The 19,540-nt window shown below is 38.7% G+C and overlaps 2 protein-coding genes across 4 annotated transcripts; one reads left to right on the plus strand and one right to left on the minus strand.

The window, feature by feature from the left end:
- Positions 1-1,626: 1,626 nt before the first annotated feature.
- Positions 1,627-10,778, minus strand: eif5 (eukaryotic translation initiation factor 5). Of its 2 annotated transcripts, none has more exons than XM_080041963.1 (12): positions 10,688-10,778; positions 9,851-10,085; positions 8,176-8,455; positions 7,764-7,845; positions 7,098-7,270; positions 6,843-6,954; positions 6,404-6,531; positions 4,924-5,085; positions 4,121-4,282; positions 3,309-3,473; positions 2,569-2,709; positions 1,627-2,105 (listed from the first exon to the last, which is right to left on the minus strand). In XM_080041963.1, exons 3-12 carry the CDS (start codon positions 8,245-8,247, stop codon positions 2,013-2,015), a joined length of 1,290 nt encoding a protein of 429 aa, XP_079898089.1. In that variant the 5' UTR covers positions 8,248-8,455; positions 9,851-10,085; positions 10,688-10,778; the 3' UTR covers positions 1,627-2,012. The 2 variants fall into 2 exon arrangements, with proteins under 2 accessions (XP_079898089.1, XP_079898090.1); XM_080041964.1 differs by lacking the exon at positions 10,688-10,778 and adding an exon at positions 10,346-10,578.
- Positions 10,779-12,444: 1,666 nt separating this feature from the next.
- vps29 (VPS29 retromer complex component) lies at positions 12,445-18,611 on the plus strand. 2 transcript variants are annotated; one of them, XM_080042413.1, is made up of 5 exons: positions 12,456-12,482; positions 13,821-13,832; positions 16,394-16,585; positions 17,116-17,351; positions 18,061-18,611. In XM_080042413.1, the coding sequence occupies exons 1-5, from the start codon at positions 12,480-12,482 to the stop codon at positions 18,176-18,178; spliced, it is 561 nt and encodes a 186-aa protein (XP_079898539.1). In that variant the 5' UTR covers positions 12,456-12,479; the 3' UTR covers positions 18,179-18,611. The 2 variants fall into 2 exon arrangements, with proteins under 2 accessions (XP_079898540.1, XP_079898539.1); XM_080042414.1 differs by lacking the exon at positions 13,821-13,832 and having other exon boundaries at positions 12,445-12,482.
- The last annotated feature ends 929 nt before the right edge of the window (positions 18,612-19,540 follow it).

The raw sequence follows: 19,540 nt of genomic DNA on the forward strand, positions 1-19,540 counted from the left end.
AGACTATCAAAATAATTTGTCCAATGGACAGTAGCCTACAAAATAATGTGTTTATTGATAGAAACATGAAACACATTTACATTAAATACATTCAACTACTTAATTGTATATATTTGACCTCTCAATATCTTGTGTGTGTCATCTTCTCACTGTAGTAACACATTATAGAAGATCATGTAGGCTACAATTTGGGAAATTTATCTTAACTTGATATATTTATGAGATGTGTGGCCCTTGGTGCCTACCCTTGCCTAGTGTTACGTTGCCTATAGATAGACAGACAGACAGACAGACAGACAGATAGATAGATAGACAGATAGATAGATAGATAGATAGATAGATAGATAGATAGATAGATAGATAGATAGATAGATAGATAGATAGATAGATAGATAGATAGATAGATAGATAGATAGATAGATAGATAGATAGATACTACTAGGCTATTAAAAGAGATCCTAAATATAGGCTAATAAAGTTAAAGTAGTATTCTGAACCCTTTGGACATATAGCCTCTTAATATAAATGTGATGCGTTTACAATTTAAATGTAAAAAGTGACCATAAGTTCTTTTACAATGACAGCTCAAGTTATGCACACCAGCACCACCTGTCAGGATGTGAGGTTTGTTGTGTTGTGACGTTAATACTTAAATTTCCGACAGCACCTGAACGCAGCATCAGTGGCGTCCAGCTGGAGGCAGAGAGTGAGTACATTTACTCGAGTACTGCACATTTGAAGTAGCCTACTTTTTATGCAACTTTTTTTTCTTCTACTTTTTAGGTAACTTTCTATTTCTAGACCACAACATTTCAAAGGCAATATTGTATCTTTTTATACGGCACTATATGTATCTGACAGTTGTAGATACTTTACAAATATAGATTTTTGCACAGAAAAGATATTATACATTTTCTTATAAAATAACCAAGGCCAAAATTATAATATGTGGGCGGGTACAGGAGACAAGCCTCCCAAAATATGCTCAAATCGTCCCCGTTTTTCCCTATTTACATTGATAAACATAAAACTAATTCCTCTACTTCATAGCACTCATTGGATCTACAAGGCCTTTTTTTTGTTAAGAGACTTTGTAACATTATATGATGAGTGCTCTATATAAAAAAGGTAATTCTTAACAATTTTTTCGCTTGTTCTTAACTCTCCTGTAACCTGATATAATCCCTTTCCACCACTTTGATATGTTATGTATGAACAAACTAAAATCCTATCAGTTATTGGCCGTTTTTACTTGGATCTTTGACTTTTTATCCAACTAGATTTTCTGTGGCGATTTGAACACTAGGTTCATGAGTTGTGAAGGAATCTTACATTTAATTTCACACTATAAATATTGTTTATCTGATTTTGATCTCATAAAATTAGACTTTTTATAGAAGGGAAACTAAACTTAAAACCAATGTACATTTGAAAAGCTTTCAAAAGACTTCACTATCAAGATTCTATTTGTCCCTCAAATAATAATTTTAGCTTCGATATAGAATTAAGCAAAATGCAGCAGTTTGCAAAGATGAATCCATAAAATATGAACGGTAAAACCTAATCATAAAGACTGTCAATCATTATCAACACAGGAAAGACTTTAGTGGCACAAGTGTTGTGGATAGCAAAACATTCATTCATTCTTTATTTATTTATTGACTGGAAAAATACAGGGACCAAAAGAAAAAATGTGCAGTCAAAATGATCCCCAAACACCCACATGATTAAAATCCCCAAAAGCGACTTCATTTCATCAACTGAAAACATCTCAAAATACAGAGTTACTGTGTCAAGCAGCAAGTAAAGCGCTATGTTAAGTCATGCCACGAAGCAGAGAAGGGTTGGGGGGAGATGGGGTGTGTGTGTGTTTATGTGTGTGTGTGTGTGTGTGTGTGTGTGTGTGTGTGTAGGGGGGGCGGGAGGGGTCTTTAAAGGGAAAGGCCAGCCATTAAGATTGTATACAGGGCAACGTATTGAGTCAAAGCCACAGCAACAACAGAATCTTCAGATCAGATAGCATCAATGTCAATGTCGTCCTCTGCGGGTTTGTCTGGTTTCACAGTCTCCACCGTGAGCTCTCGGGCGGAGGACGAATACACCACCTGGGGACCCAAGCAACACAGCTGTTAGTCAACATCATTATAATTCACACTGTCAAGAGGGCTGAGAGGAGAGCTACAGGTTCACTGATGCTGTGGGTTAGGATATGTTTAATGCTGATAAAATGTAACCTTGATACAGAAGATTTCTATCCTTGAAAACAAATTGTTCCCTTGTAGTTTTATTCTTGTTAGGAAGCAACACTCTAAAACACTGAATTCATGCCAATATCAGACACCAAGTCAGAAAAAAACTTAATATTTTCCCATAAAAACTAATTTATTCTACTTGCTTTTTGTCAGAGACAGATATTTTAATGCGTTTTGTATCCAGCAGCTTCTTGTTTTAGTAAAGCTTTTAATTTGTTGTATGTTTTCTAAACATTATGTTGATAAAAAGCAGCCATGTGGCCACTTCAGGAAAACCAAACATTGTAAAAACCAAGTTTCCTCATCTCTCCGTTACCTCGACGTTCTCATCATCCTCCTCTGCCTCCTCCTCGCTGCCCTCGCTCTCCTCTTCAGCTTCTTTCAGCCACTTGACGAACGGCGCGGCCTTGGCGTGGATCTCTTTGGCCAGTTCCTTAGACACGTACTTCTTAGAAACCTGGGGGAGAGAAACCAGCTCAGACACAATGATAATCCTATGGAGAGCTGTGGTGTAAATAATGACAGAAAAATTATTATCCAAACACCTCGGTTTAGGACGCATTTAATCCACATTAGTGGGTGATTTAAACTCTTTAAAAAGCTTTACAACCCCATTACAGGTCAGGCAGGTGACAAGTTTCTATTGTTTGGATAGGAAGTTAGGATAACATTAAAAAAAGTTTAATTCCTGTATCAAATTTTCATAGAAAATGTCAAGGTAAATAGGAATAGGTGAGATGAAGGATATTTGAGGTTGATAATATATATATAATATAAATCTTAGAGTTGATAGTGCAAAAACAAACCAAACAGGTCATGTCCATGTTTAAATAATAGGATTTAAAACCAATAATTTTTTTAATTTACCCCCCCAAAAAAAATCCATGTTCAACCCCTCATCTTGCACTTATTTAATCTAATCATCGTTAAATATGTGCTGCCATGTACTTTTAAAGTACAGTCGTCACTGCAAATGATGGAAGCCTCAGTGTCCTTCGAGCATATATAAAAGTTGATTAAATATCTGTACATCTCCCACCCCCCCAACTAACGCACCTTCTCAGCCCAGGCGAAGATGACGTCCTCCTCCAGCATGTCGGCGTCGTACAGGTCTTTGAGGATGATGGGGACGCGGGCGAGCAGCTGGACCTGGTGCAGCTTCACCACACACTCAAAGCCGCCCAGCAGATACTTCTGGGCCTTCTTGTTGTTGTGGCAGAACTGTGTGAATGGAGGAAATCAAATCAGGAAGTGAGTCATGAGACAAACACAGAGACATTCTCATGCTAAGGTCATAAAGTAACAATGGTGTCAGTTCAGAGTTAAATGTTTTAGAGCAGGGTACCGCCAGGGATCTCAAAGTGAAATTTAAGACCTTTTAATGCAACTTAATGAAATGTAATGCCAACTTCAAGGTCATACTAGCATAAGTAGGAAGGATATAATGGGAATTCTGATGCATTTAAAAAAAAAGAGTAAAAAGAAAAAAAAAGTATGAAAAAAATGTATTATAAAGTCACCTTGATAAACTCATTGATATACTGTAACAATAGCTCTGTGAAGTGTGTGTATACTTCAATAACAAAATTAAAAAGTGCTTATTTGTAACATAACCCGTCTCCAAGTATATTTATCCTACAAAAGGACACTTAAAAAAAATTAAAAGAGGAAATTCAATACTTTAAAGGCCTTATTTTGAAAATACTAAATTCAATGTTTTTATAACGCTTTTAAGACTCCGCGTGTACCCTGTCTAAAGTCCTAAAGAGCAGGAATGGTTTTGATTCAGTGTAAAATGTTTAAAAAAAATTAAAATAAATAATAAAAAATAAAAAGTGCAGCTTATTATGACCAAAGTTCAAACTCACTCTAAGGAAATGGCGCTTGTACTTCTTGATCTGGTCTCTGATGTTCTCGTCGAAGAGCAGCTCACTTAGGATGAGCGGTCCCATCGCCGTGACGTCCAGCCGCTCGGCCTCAGCCAGGATCTCCTTATCGGCCGCGTCGATGGTTCCAGTCTCCTTCTTGTGCTGCACACACAGAGCAGGGAAGTTAGACAGTGGACACAAAGATTTTAGGATTGAAGTGTTCCTTTTATGTTAACCGTGATTCTTCTGTGGAAAACTGATGGTTTATATCTACATGCCGATGGTGTTCTAAATAAAGCGCCATAGTTAAACTCACATTTTTTAAATTTACTTACAGACTCTTTTTCTATCAATTCATGTATAAAAAAATAAAATAAAAAAAAATAGATTCCCTTACATGTTTTTGTTGCATCCCCACTAATGTTAAAAAAAAATCCATTTAAAGCTAAAACGTTTAATACTCAAGTTTCTTCCCCCCCTTACATTTCATATTTGACTGCAAAAAAAAAAAAAGGTTGTGTATCAGTATTTATAATTTTACAGAATAAAATTTGTCATGGTAATCTAAGTAAAGCTGAACATGAGTATATGTGGAGAAGGAGATGTAGGGAAAAAGTTAATTAAATTAAAATGGGCTGTTGTGATTAAAGTAATGTGGGCATATAAATGACTTTGATCACAACAGCCATTTTAATTGTATTTATTTTTTGCCACATCTTCACATAGTAATGTATAGTTGACAGAGTGTGTGTGTGTGTGTGTGTGTGTGTGTGTGTGTGTGTGTGTGTGTGTGTATCTCTTACTTTGACAAAGTTGTAGAAGAGGTTGACTCGTTCCTCCAGCGGTTTCTCCAGGTCTTCGCTGAGCGTCAGGACTTTGGCGTGATCGCTGATCTCCTCCATCCGCCTCCGCTGAGCCTCGGCTGTGGTCTCCTCCGCCCAGTCCTCGTCATCATCATCTCCATCCTGAACACACACACACACACACACACAGACAGACAGACACACACGGAAACAGAGACACACACAGAGAGAGACACAAACACACACGAGTTATGGAAAGTTCGGGATCACATAAAATGCTTTTGCTAATTATTTTTGCCATATGTTTTTAGTATTTATTATTGTTGTTTTTTTTGGTCATTTGTTTTGTAAAGTGTACCATGTATATTTGTTTATTTAACTGCTAAAAAAATATATTTTAAGTATTTACTTCAGCATATACCAAACGTTAAATATAAAAAAAAGTTGATTACTGAAACAAAAACATTAAACTGTGTATACTTGTATATCTGTATGGACAGAGTAAAGTCAGTCCTTGTTTGTTTGAATTGACTGAACTGTTGTTTAAAGACTTTGAGCTAAAGCAAACTGAAAAACAACCTCTAGATCAAAGAGTAAAACAGCCCAATCACTTTATTCAGCTGCTTACTGTGTGTTAAAAAGTTTTTGTGTTGGTGGAATTGAGTAGAAAATCCATTTGAAGTAAAAAGTTATCACACTTTACTGATGAAATGTAAGCTGCGCAATTACAACAGTCTAAATAAGCTTTAAGAGCAGCAGTTGATCATGTGATAGGGAGAGCTTTGACCCAATAACTGCTCAAAGTTCAGACGGTAAGCAAATAGGTAGAGTATGTTATCTTTTAGACAGTGAGTTTGCGTGTGTGTTTTAATCCCACATCTGGTCATTTAACTGTCCACTCTCACACCAGTGGAAATGTATTTCCTAAAACCCCAACACTCTGACAAGTCCATAAGCTCCGAAAAAAAACGCTTCTTAAAACGTATGTATTTGTGAAAGCGTTTGGAAATGTTTGACCACCTCTGTACTTATTTTATATTCACCGTTTCTGTGCTTTTATGTTTTTTTTTATACCCGTTTTTTTTCTTTTCTTGTGATATTCTCAAGTTTCTGTGCGGTTTTCTTACTCTAAATAGATTATTTTTCCTAAAGCCCTGACTATGGTACTCTACCGATTCCTTTCAGACTGACAAAGTCCACAAACTTCTTTAAAAATGTATGTGAGGAAGCGCTTTGAAATGTTTGACCTATGGTTCCGTACCCGTGTCATCTTTCAACTTATTTCTATATTCACCGTTTCTGTGCTTTTATTTATTCTGCTTTTACACCGCATTTCTGTTCTTGTGATAGTCTCGTGTTTCTTTGCTCAAGTCAGTCGGTCTTATTACTGGAAATATATAATTTTTCCTTGTAGCAGTGTTAATAAAAAAGGTGCTGTTAAAGTAAATAAACGTAAATATATGAAGGTCTGTAAACGCACCACGGGGCGAGGAGCGTCGATGTCGCCCGGGGTTCCTGCGCCTTCGCTGCCGGAGCCGTTCTCTTTGTCCTTCTTTCTGTTCTTCTTCTCTTTATCTTTCTTAGCGGAGGCAGATCCAGGCTCGACCTCTGGGGTTCAGATAAACAAAGTTCACATTACAATAGACACAAAAAGGTAGCTGGACAGTACTATCAGAAAACTCTAAAGGGTATTATAAAAACACAGGTAAAGATCCATCTCCCCCCCCCCCCCCCCAATGTTTCTGTGCTTGAATTATGTAAAGCACTTTCACTGGGTTACTTTCATAGCCTGTATTATACCTGTGAATGTTTACTGTACTCCAGTGTCCTTTGTTAAGCACTTTGTAACCTAGGTTTTGAAAAGGCGCTGTATATAAAAACACATTTTTATCTACTTACTAGAAAGAGCAAATTCTCACCTGGTGGGTTTTTGAGGATGAACGTGCAGAGTTTGTGTCTGGTGTCGAGCATGCCGCGGTATCCACAGGCTTTACAGGAATTTCCAATGGTTTGTTTCTTGGCATTGATATGCTGCAAGAAAGAAAAGACAAATTCAATATTTTTAAAAATACTTCAAATTATTTCTCACTTATGTCAATTTCCAAAACATAACAATCGTCATTATTGGCTTCTTAATTCCCTGGATCTACAGTACGTTGGTGCGAGATATTTACCAGATCAGTTTCAGGGTTGTCACACTCGGGACACAGCACAAATTTTCTGATGAACCCATCAAGCATGTCCTGCAACTTGTTCGCCTCGTGGGATCCGTTGACAATGAAACGGTCGTTTTTGGAATCAAACTGGGTCTGAGCACCGAGTTCACAACCAAAAAACTTGGTCGGGTCTGTGGACAAGAGCAGAGAGGAGATGAGACGAGACGTCACAATGAAAAAATTAAATAAAATCTGAAAATCTGTGTATAATAAATATTTTCAATGTGGCCCAAACGGATCCATAAATACACAGATGGCATATCATCCCTTTGACCCCCAAACTGTGAAACCATGTAACTAAATAGAACTGTACAATGACACGATTCAAGATGTTTTCATATGTACAGAAAAGGGAGTTGTACTGTAACCAAACAAAAAGAGCCATTTCTAGTACCGAGTAAAAGGCAAGTAGCAGAGCATGAGAAGGGTTTGTATAAATAAGCATGCAAATAAATAAATATAACAGGACTTGTATGATGCTACTATGAAATAAAATTAATTTTAACATGTGTGGCATCGCAGTGTTTGGTCGATTCGGGTGCAAATGGACTTGTACACAGGAGTTGGTTTAATACCAATCAAGTGGTATTTACAGATGATGATACAGCATGTGGAGTTACTTACATGTCGGAGGCCTGTTCAACGCCTTTGCAACATCAACCATGTTGACAATGACCGTCTTGATTCCATTCCCTTTGCCTTCAACCTGGACGACACAAGAACAAATGCAGACTGTCAAAACCGAAGCTAAAAACTGTTTGAGAATGACAACGTTCCTCTCACGATAGATTTCCTTATCCAAATGTTTTCTCAAGCAACTTCTATGTATTAACTGTCAACATGATGGAGCTTTTAATCTCTCACTTGTGTAAATTCAAAGATTAGAAAAAAAAAATTATATATTTTTTTTTGGCATTCTCAAGCTTTATCAGATAGTACAGAGTTAAAATGGGGAGACAGAGAGACAGAGGGGGGAGAGGGGTGGGGGGGATGACATGCATAACATTTAAGAACACCTGTGACGTGGTGCAGTTACCTTGGCAATCAGACGGGGCATCTTGTAGCGATAGAACTGGTCCAACACGCTGCGGTTGACGTTGACAGACATTTTGGCTGGCTGTTAGCACTATCAGTAAGATAAAAGGATCTTGGTTGGGGATTTTTCGGGATCTTCTGTCTGGAAAAGAGGGGATGACATAAACGACTGCAAGCGTGCTCGGTCTCTGACATGAAAAACGCTGTGCCGCTGTGGCCGCAAGCTCCTTGCTTGAAGGCTAGATTTCCACCACACAGGTTCCAACGGCTGCGCAACAGCTCTGAAAGAGGAGAGGGACAAATATCTAATCAATATTTAAGAAGGAACAATTATTTAGCAGTGAACTGTGTGTGCTAGAAAAACGTGAAAGTCATCATGGCTGTAAACTGAACTTGTATTATCTATGAATAATGTATGAAAGAACATGAGGGGGTAGGACCCAACACTAACTGTTTGAAGATAAATGTTATTTTGAGTTGCATGTTCAATAAATCAGCAAATGAAGAAAAAAAACGTTTTAAAGTACCATGTTTTGTTCTTATGTGCCAGCTTTTAGAGAAACTGCACATCTATTTATTTTGAATGGTTAATTCATCTTTATTTTTTTGTAGCCCCAAACTGACTGGTAAATTAAAGCCCCACTGATTATCATACATTATGCCACTTAAGTTGTTCTGTTCTCTTGATGACCCACAATCCACAAAAACACAATAAAACTAGAGTCCTGTGGTGCAATGACTCACACCAGACTGAGTTACTGCATAGGTAAGCCAAATACAGAGACTCTCAGAGACAGATGACATTACTGCTTTCCTTCTACAGAATAATTAAGTTTAAGCTTAAATACCTACAGCCTCAGACTGATTATAATATAAAAAGGCTGGATTGTACAGAAAATACTGCTGACAAAATCAAATCCAGCAAATATCCCGGTGAACCAACCCTACAGTGAGCAATGCTGCCTGACAGATTAGCCCCCAAAAGAATAAAAATACATTCCCCAGCAACTTAACTGGTGGATGCCTTCCCCGGCTTCCCCACATACGTACAGAAATAGTTTAGTTAAAAAGGCCTTTTGTGCTGTGCGTGTTAAATGAGGCCCCTGGTTTTTAGTCACATAAGGCCTTCTCTTGTTATTAGGTCACAAACAGGAGGCCTAGCAGCTGCCAAACAACTCGCGTACCCCAGTGCTGACGGCTTTAACACCAAGCTCCCTGCCTACAGTGGATGCATTTACCAGCGACATTACAATGACCTCACAACTGGTTAGACAGTGTCCAGCAAAGTTGAGGTGCTTCTAAAAAAAGGGGGCCAAAGGGTCGAGGCTATTTCAGGAAGGCTAGCTTAGTTTAGCTTAGCCTAGCATGGCTAACTTGGTGCATAGTGCGTCATACAGTCAAACTGCACACGAGTGACGGGACTGGGAGACGCCATTTTGATACAGTGGCACAGAAAAAAATATACATGTCATATTGCACAAGAACGCCCTGGATAAATATAACACGTCTCTATAAGCTTTATATAGAAAGAAGTCAAAACCCGTTCCTACCACTGACCGTTTCCTCAAAAGTAAAAGAATAAAAAATAAAAAAAAATAAAAAATAAATGTCAAAAGTTAAAAATTTCGTTAAATTAAATCTAAAATAACTAGACTAATACATACAAAAAAACTTACCGTTTTCGCAAAACAAAGACATAAACACAACGCTGATCGTCCAAGAGCCGCAGTGAACGGTGGTCGATAGCTGGTGCTGGTGTTGTATTGATTGCAGCAGCAGCAAAGCTCTGAATGGATGTCAAAGATGCACAGTTTAACACCCAAACGCAGCGTCCAAACGGTGCAGGTGCCAGGCTCAAACAGACAGGGGAGACGGGGGGTTTGGTCCGGAACGTCCTCGGGGTTTGGAGACCTATTTAAGGGGGGGCGAGAGGAAGAAGAAACGTATTGTTGTTTTTATCCACAAACTGCGGACGTTGAAAAATTAATTCGCATCAGGTGTGACTCAACCGTTACGTACAATGCAACCGGTTGTAGCAGCTAAACCAAATGAGGATAACCTCAAACCGCCCGTTGTATGTGTCACAAAAATAGTTTCAACGTTATGTAAAGAGTGTCCAGCTAAGTGGCTAAAGTCACACGTGTTTCAACGCCAAATTTAACCTAAATTACCTGGAATATGCGGTCATTAAATCTATCCTTATCGTCAAATAAAGGAGGGTCACGAGTACAGTCCTAGCCAAATTACAACGTCTCCGTTAGTGTTTTTCGTTCCATAAAACAGCGCCAGTGTAACGTTAGCTCCAGCAATTAGTCCGAGCCCAGATGCTAAACGCGAAAGCCAAACTGACATCCAGACTGTAGCCAGGCGCCGTGGCAACGTAATGTAATTTAAGTGATATATTTAACGCGGTAGGTTAGCTAGGGGACATTTTCTTTCTAAAACTGTAGACGTGAAGTACACGTCTAAATAAACCGAGGGGAAAAATATGATGAAATAATTTCGCAGCTTACCTCTCGAATGTTCTGAGAAACGCTGCGACTCGCGACGGTTTTACTGACGAAGGTGAAGTCAACGGTCACAACAACGGCTGCGACTTCCGGCGAGGGAAATCATCCAGAATAAACGTCCTCTTCTTCTGCATGCTTATTTGCGTGTTCCCATCTTTTATATACTACCTATGGTTCCAACTTCCCATGCACAGGGGTGGATTACTGCACGGGCACACCGGGCACAGGCCCAGGGTCCCAAGGGCTCAGGGGGCCCTAAGCCAGAGATAATGATAGTAACGTTTCATGTCGCATAGTCAAAGAGCTCAGTCACTGATGTCAATAACAGGGTCCAAAAAGGAATAGCCTAAATATAAGGATATTCATTAAAATGTATCAAGATGGAAATCATCATGGGCCCCTCAACTATTAGGGGATATATAAAAGCAAGTTAAAAACAACAGCATTATTAGCTCTGTCTAAGGGGCTCCATGAGGGGCCTCTAAGGCCCCCACACACATACAGGAATAAGCTTTATATGTGTGAATTCTAAATTGTTCATAAACAGTAGCTATCCACTCTGTATCTGTTGAAATGGGCCCCTCCATCATAGAACATGGGTCTGCAGACCAATCTACTGTACTGTTTTTACAGTTGCAAAGATCAAAGAGTGCTGCCTATTTAAGAAAAATCTGAAAAATAATGTTCCTTCTGCATCTCAGGAGTTGATATAGCCTCTAAAATGTACTCTCAAAGTGCACCAGATTGATGTATTTTACTTTACAATGGTAAAAAATTTCCGAGGGGGGATGCCCCGGACCCCCCAACAAGGTACAGGGTCCCTCCAACAGTATCACAAAACCCTGTGGGAAACACTGACTTCCTTTATATGTTTTTGCCATTAATTGTATGTATCTGTGTGGAAAAGTCAGTGTACCTGACTGGATAGGGAGGAGTGGGGGGGCCCTTTAAGAGTTTGTGCCCAGGGGCCCATTATCTCATAATCCGTCTGGGCCATGCATGATATAAGCTATTCGGTTGCGTTGCTTAGCCCCCCCCCCCCCCCTAGAAAATATATTTTTTAATTAATTAATTTGTTTTAGACGATTACCGGACAGAAACGGCCAACATTTGGTGCCATTTTTTATTGAGAAGGCCTAGTTTACATGCACGTCATTATTCCTATTCTTCCATATTCTTACTCCTACAAAATCCTTTTATTTAATGAACATGACACAATAAGGAACTAAATATTGAACTTCCTAAACAAAAACTTACATTTTACAAAAAATACTGAATAAACAATGAGCTCAGAGATAGAGAAACGGACAGTTAGGGAAAGCTTACGTGGGAAAAAATAAAGAAATAAAAAAACAAGAAGACAATTATAAACACGCAGGTTGATACAGTGCTATTTGAAGTTACAACCAGTATCTATGGTTACAACACATTAGGCTACACATGAGGGCAGACCCTGAAACCAAATTCTGCTTAGGGCCTCAAAAAGTTTAGGATGAGCCCTGTTCATAAAGATTCAAGATTGTTTATTTGTCATATTCACAGCAGCAGCAGTTGGCAAGGAAATTCTTTAGTCTTGTGTTTGCATAATCATATATCATCATCAGATTATAACAATTGATGCAGCATACCTAAATTGTATTCAAAAACACTTAATTATTTTTATTTTGAAAGGACAAGGGGAAGTGCTACGTCTAGTTTGACGCATAGAATACTCGCTTCTCATTGGCTGACGGCTTGACGCTGTACGTGCGTAGGCGCTTCCTCAACTTGACTAGCACAGACAGCAAAATAAAAGATGGTGAGTACGAAATGGCGAAAAAGGCCACAATTTCCTGCTTTTACAGCTCGCGTTTGGAGCTATTCACCTGCACGATGTTTACTTAGACGAGTAGAGAGCGATATCGAGGGTTTTAGCGCGTCTACAAAGCCTCAAAATCAGGTTTTTTAAGTGTAGCATTCATTCCGAGATGGATCAACGATCACATGACAGCTGAACAGTTTAGTTCTCCCCCAAAAAATTCAAGACAACAATCCTTAATCTGCCCTCAAGTCACTCTTTTCACTTGCACGGTGGTCTGTCGCTTTTTCACTGTTGTTCCCTCGCCATACACGTTATCTGTTCAATTTATGTTACAACATTTATTTTTTCACTTTTTCAACCAGTTAGCTGGCTGGGCTAACAGGCTAACAACTGCTTTATCATATGAGGCACTCTTTTTTTCTGTGCAGAAATGATAATGTTTACAAGACAAACGTTAGCCTGTCAGTGATTTCTGAGGTAAGGCGACTAGATAGACATAAAGTACATGTTATATTCTTTAGTTTATTCATTCATTCTCCGGAGTTTGCTCAGCTGTTTGAAGCAAGATCTTAGTAAAAAAAAAAAAAGTTAAGGTGCAGTTGTTTAGCTAAATCCCATTCAGCACTCAACATTTTCTTCACCACATTCATTCATTATGCATGCACTCACACCCTGTCAGACCAGAACTATAAATCAGTTATACTATTATCAGTTACTATGAGTCAAGTATATATTGTCATTAGTCGATTTGTCAACAAAGTATTAAAAGACATAGGCATTGCATTCATTAATGTAACAATGTATGTGGTCTTTCACTATAGTTTTGTTTTTTGTAAAATTGGTCTGTAATTTATTTCAAAGTGGCATTATAAACGACTTATCTATGAGGGGAAAACTCCTCTAAAAAACATTAACAGGGAAAATAGCGGAAGAAACTTTGCAGCGGAGGAGGGGTACCTCTCCCAGATGGAGAAAAATTAAACAGATGGAAAAAATGGTCATGACAAAATCATTACAGTTAATTTATAAAACTACATTTGCTTCATCGGAATCACTAACCATCCACCATTAACAACTGATTCAAACCACATTGTCGTTTAACATTTCTTATTATTTATTTTCTTTGTGAATGATTAATATCCTGTCTATACATAATCCATTCACTTTTTAATTTCTAATTTCAGTTTTACTCTTTTTGTCCCAATTCTTTCTTGTCTTTTTTGTTTGTATATTTTTTGACCGTCTATTTGATCATAAACCTTCTCTCCATGCACCTTCCTCCGCCTTCCACTCTATCTCACCCACTCTCCTCCTCACATACTTCCAATCAACCAGGCTGGTCACCGGGTAAGTGCGTCTTGCTAGTTGCTGTGGGTTGAAATCCCTGTATTTTTCTGATTGCTTCCACTGCACACTAACTAACATGGGGTTGGGATCGCGCACTTTTAAATAATTTTACCTGCTTAGATCTTTAGGGGCGTTTTACATGCTTGGACATTCCTGTTTCCAGTTCCACTCCAATTGTGAATATCAATAAATTCAATACATTTTATTTGTAATGCACTTTATATAACTAGAATCTCAAAGTGCTAATATATTTACAATGTAACTCTGTCTATCTGGATTGTGTTTTAGCGTACACTACAGTTTGGTATTGGTAGCTATACTGCTGCTAACACCTTTCTATTGTCCACTCCTAAACAAGAATTTACTGTATTACTCATCCACACAAAGCAGCCTAGAAATACGTCAGAGTAGGAAACGTTAAGCGCCCAGATTAGATTTCAAGATTCTGTGTAGAAATCTTCTATGACTCAGAGAGGCTTTAAGGTCATGTTCCGTCCTGCAGATGTTTCTCAAAGTAAAATGATCCCTTTAGCATTTGGGAAAATCCTTACAATGACTCATCTATTTACAAAACAGGCCAAACTTTGTTAAAGGTGCAGTGTGTGTGTGTGTGTGTAAAGGGAATTGGTGTTTTTCAGAACAGACTGGGTAGAAATGGAATATTATATGTTCATAATTATGTTTTAATAAGTGTATAATCCTTTTATAACTACATAAGAGCAGGGCATTGAGGCCGCCATGTTGCATTGCCATGTTTTCTACAGTAGCTCAGAACGGACAAACTTAACGGCCTTACACGTTTTTATATATAGTGGGCGTCCTGGGGAAATGCACCTGTTGGAAGACCAAGAAGAAGAAGTACTATAGAATAAATAACTAAATACATCTTCACCTCACCACTTGATATTGTGGAATGACTTGAGGCAGCGGTGGATGATGCCATCTTTAGTATCTCGTAACAACTTCTGTTAATTGGGGGAGGGGTTAGCAAGGGAGGGGTTAGCAAGGGAGCGTTGACATCTAGAATCTCACACTGTACCTTTTTTAATTGAGGCTTCAGAAATAATAAACTGTTCTGTTCAGACAAATTTAAGCAATTTTTTGGTGTGTAAAATCCAATCCAACTCAGTTTTGACTGTTTTATATTTAGATTACGCAAATATTTGATGCAGAAGCTAGAAAGTTAGTCACTGAAATTGATTAAAAATGTGTGAGTGTTTTGACAATGCATGTGTGTGAAGTGACAAAATATTTCTATAATTGTACATCTAACTTTGGTCCATCAGTTCCTGAATTGTGTCAAAATTCACTAGCTGTTTGCACTGTTAAATCAGTTAAACTGACATCAAGTTAAGGATAAAAAAATATATACTTGAGATGTTACTACCACAATTAACGTTTACTGTATATCTCTGCTGCCCAGTGCGGTTATGAAGTTATATATGGGTTTTTAAATGTTTGGTGTGAACCTTCAAGTTTGTTGGTTTGTGATTCTTATTGACCCGTTGTGTGTGAAAATATAATTATCTTGCTCTCCTGTCCTACATCTGTTATTGAGTGTCTGAAATCCAGCTTTGCAGTTTTAATCCATATCTTTCCACCATGAAAAAAAGTAATATCTTAGAAGTAAAATTCCCAACCCAGTTTCATTTTCCTTTATTTATTCTCGAAAGATCAATTGAGGGTTACCCTCTTTTACAATGACGTCGAGACAATTACAGATACACAATATACAATGAGAATACACAACAAGACTTCAGACACTTAATAAACTCAACCTTTTACTCCTATTGCTCCTAGAAGCCAATAGTGTAATAACCGCCGATAAATAACTAAAATATTGCATTATCGGCTATTATTACATTATTGGCTGCTACAATTGCTTATTCAGTAGTTTGGGCTCTATGAATTTAGCCTGTTAGCCACTGTACTGAATTCATCTGGAGTAGGTTTGGTGAATTAACCGAAAACTGGTATTTTTCTGGTTATAACTAACTGAGGAGTTCAGTGTTCAGATGCTGCATCACACAGTCTGAACTCCACCAGGGTTCGTCGACGAATAACTAACCTCTGTGTGTGTGTGTGTGTGTGTGTGTGTGTGTGTGTGTGTGTGTGTGTGTGTGTGTGTGTGTGTGTGTGTGTGTGTGTGTGTGTGTGTGTGTGTGTGTGTGTGTGTGTGTGTGTGTGTGTGTGTGTGTGTGTGTGTGTGTGTGTGTGTGTGTGTGTGTGTGTGTGTGTGTGTGTGTGTGTGTCTGTGCCTGTGCCTGTGTGTGTGTGTCTGTCTGTGCCTGTGTGTCTGTCTGTCTTTATATATCTGCCTGTGTGTGTGTTCTATGTCTCTGTCCGTGTGTGTCTGTCTGTCTGTCTGTCTGTCTGTCTGTCTGTCTGTCTGTCTGCCTGTCTGTCCGTGTGTCTGCCTGTCTGTCTGCCTGTGTGTCTGCCTGTCTGTCTGTCTGCCTGTCTGTCTGCCTGTGTGTCTGCCTGTCTGTCTGTCTGTCTGTCTGCCTGTCTGTCTGTGTGTGTCTGTCTATCTGTCTGTCTGTCTGTGTGTGTGCTCTCAGTTGGTCTTGGTGTTAGGCGACCTGCACATCCCCCACCGGTGCAACACGCTCCCGGCCAAGTTCAAGAAGCTGCTGGTGCCGGGGAAGATCCAGCACATACTCTGCACCGGAAACCTCTGCACCAAGGAGAGCTATGACTACCTGAAGACACTGGCAGGGGACGTACACATAGTGCGGGGGGACTTTGACGAGGTGTGTGTGTGTGTGTGTGTGTGTGTGTGTGTGTGTGTGTGTGTGTGTGTGTGTGTGTGTGTGTGTGTGTGTGTGTGTGTGTGTGTGTGTGTGTGTGTGTGTGTGTGTGTGTGTGTGTGTGTGTGTGTGTGTACATATTTAGACAACAATAAAACATTTAAAAAAGTCATTGATTTAGTAGAAAAACAATAAAGCCAGAGTCAAAAAAACTCCTTATTTAATTTATTCAGCATATGAGAGAGTCCAAAGTTTTTACACAACATATTTTGGATACAGCATGTTTTCACTTGATTAATCAAAAATGACAAAGTACAGGTCTTAATAACCTATTTTTAGCATGTTTTTAACATTATTTTAAAATCATAAATCAGGCATGAACAAATCCTTCTGCAATTACCTTCAGAATAGATGATTATTGTTTTTTCATGTAAGTTTTTTTTAGAATTTCTCAACTTGTCCCGTAACAGAACCTGTATAACTAGAACAATGTGATGTAATGTAAAACCTCCGTTGGCTGATTTTCTTCTCAGAACCTGAACTACCCTGAGCAGAAGGTGGTGACTGTGGGTCAGTTTAAGATCGGTCTGATCCACGGGCACCAGGTGATCCCGTGGGGAGACATGGCCAGCCTGGCTCTGCTGCAGAGGCAGCTGGACGTGGACATCCTCATCTCAGGACACACGCACAAGTTCGAGGCCTTTGAGAACGAAAACAAGTTCTACATCAACCCCGGCTCGGCCACGGGGGCCTACAGCGCACTGGAAAGGTACAAACACACCTCCCATTGACACATTAAGCTTTTAAATTAGAATGGAAAGGTAGGGGAGACGCTCACATTGAGACCACAAGGGCTAGGAATGGGAAATGTAAAATGATAGTTTTTAATTTTTAGCTTTTTACTTACTCTCTGGCTGAAAAAAAGTGGTGAAAGAAACCGTACCTGTAACTATGCGTGAAGTTTGTGTCAGTTTATGTCATTTTAGAATCAAATACATACTGGAAGGAAACCAGAAAGTGTATTTATGTATTTGATTCTAAAAATTACATCACACCATGTGTAAAAATATAGAGAGCACAACAAAACATGGTAAATAAACAAGCACACAAGTGATGTTGCAAAGAAGTGATTTTGACAAAAAGCGTTCTCCAGAATCGCTGACTCCACCTTTAAGTAAATGACCTGAATATTTTAACACTGAGATGTTTACGTGTGACAAACATCTACATCCGGTGTAACAGGAGAACCCACACTGTCTTTAATTACACACACACACACACACACACACACACACACACACACACACACACACACACACACACACACACACACACACACACACACACACACACACACACACACACACACACACACACACACACACACACACACACACACACACACTAGTAGCTCAGTCACGAGAGCAGGTAAAATAACCCTGCACTAAAACACGTTCTCTTGCCTTCTCTCCTTTCAGCAACATCATCCCCTCTTTTGTATTAATGGACATCCAGGCGTCTACGGTGGTGACGTACGTGTATCAGCTGATCGGAGATGACGTCAAAGTGGAGCGGATCGAATACAAGAAATCTTAAAAAAAAAAATCGAAAAATAAGAGTTGTGTTTATTGGGCCGCAGTGTTTCGTTTTCATTCCTTACCACCAGGGGGCTCCACCTGCTCACCTGCACTCACCACAACGTTAAATGCTGTAACAAACTGTGCAGTAACTTAACTCTAAAAAAACAAAAAGAAGAAATAAGACCTTATGTATTATATTGTTTATATGTCATCAGCATTTTTGCTTGTCCAAGCTGTCATTTGGTAACTGTAGAGAATGCAATAATGTCACATGTATCTGTTATCAAAAAAGAGAAATATTTGGTGCCATTTTGTTTGATTTTTTTTTTGTTTTTTCTTCTTCGTCTTCTTCATGTCCTGTACATGTAACCAACAGGCCTTTCGCTTCATGTAGTCTTTAGGCCTTTTTCCATTCATTTCTTTCCCCACAAAAAATAAATCTAGTTTCAATCCAACAGTTGTTTTGTCTTAATTATTAATGCTAATCAGAATACTTGTGCTATTTTGATGTAGAATGGATATGAATTTATATTATTATATGGGTAATATTGTGATTGAGGTAGAGAAGGAACAGTTCCTCCTAATGTATTTGAATAATAATACGTTCATGTGCACCTTTCAAGTCACTCAAGGACATTTTGCAAGCACAAATAAGACAATAAACGCATGATGAAAGACAAAGGGAAAAAAGCAGGATGGAGAATGCTATATTTTTGCTCATGAGAATATTTGCCAGTCTTAATAAAGGCATTTTTAACTCAACTTTTTTTTAAAACCTTTTTTTCTAGAGACCAGGGCCTTCGATTTGTTCTTGATGTTGACTGGATGTGTGCATGCCCCCGCCCTCACCAAAGAGCAACGCTTTAGTTTCACAAAGATTAGTTCCAAGAAGTTTTTTCAAAAAGTGCAAAACAACTGAACTGGACTTTTACATTCTCACCAGACAGAATGAAAAAGATTCTTCTGTTTGAAATGTTAATGTTTCTTTATTTCGATGACACATTAACAACAGAGTTCCATTTATACAAATACAGGAAACAAAGAAAACAATATGTTTAATTATTTTCAGAAGAATAAAATCAACTGCACTTACAACAACTTACTGTTCTTACTTACAACTCCAAAGCAGTTAAATAAAAAAAGAAGAAGCCTATTAGTATGAGGTCATCCTAAGGTTGTCAGTGACACTGTACAGTATGTGGTTACAAGGCATGTTGCATGGTTGCACACTTAGAAGTTCAATGAATGAGATGTGGATCTGGTTTCACAGAACACATCACGTGATTTCCTGGAAATTGAAGTCTTCAAAAAGTGTATATTCTTCTCTCTGCCACTAGAGGGCGTCAAAGTAGATCACTAACTGCAGGTGCAATGCAAA

The sequence above is a fragment of the Ammodytes marinus genome, assembly GCF_949987685.1.
Source record: "Ammodytes marinus genome assembly, chromosome: 15".
NCBI lineage: Eukaryota > Metazoa > Chordata > Actinopteri > Uranoscopiformes > Ammodytidae > Ammodytes > Ammodytes marinus.

Excerpts from the sequence above, each read along its gene's own strand:
- eif5 (XM_080041963.1), bottom strand. The coding sequence starts at position 8,247 with ATGTCTGTCAACGTCAACCGCAGCGTGTTGGACCAGTTCTATCGCTAC. Across the intron at positions 7,846-8,175 it reads TGCCCCGTCTGATTGCCAAG|GTTGAAGGCAAAGGGAATGG; the intron begins GTAACTGCACCA and ends TGTGTCGTCCAG. Across the intron at positions 2,106-2,568 it reads AGGATGATGAGAACGTCGAG|GTGGTGTATTCGTCCTCCGC; the intron begins GTAACGGAGAGA and ends TTGGGTCCCCAG.
- vps29 (XM_080042413.1), top strand. Across the intron at positions 16,586-17,115 it reads TGCGGGGGGACTTTGACGAG|AACCTGAACTACCCTGAGCA; the intron begins GTGTGTGTGTGT and ends TTTTCTTCTCAG. Across the intron at positions 17,352-18,060 it reads GCCTACAGCGCACTGGAAAG|CAACATCATCCCCTCTTTTG; the intron begins GTACAAACACAC and ends CTCTCCTTTCAG.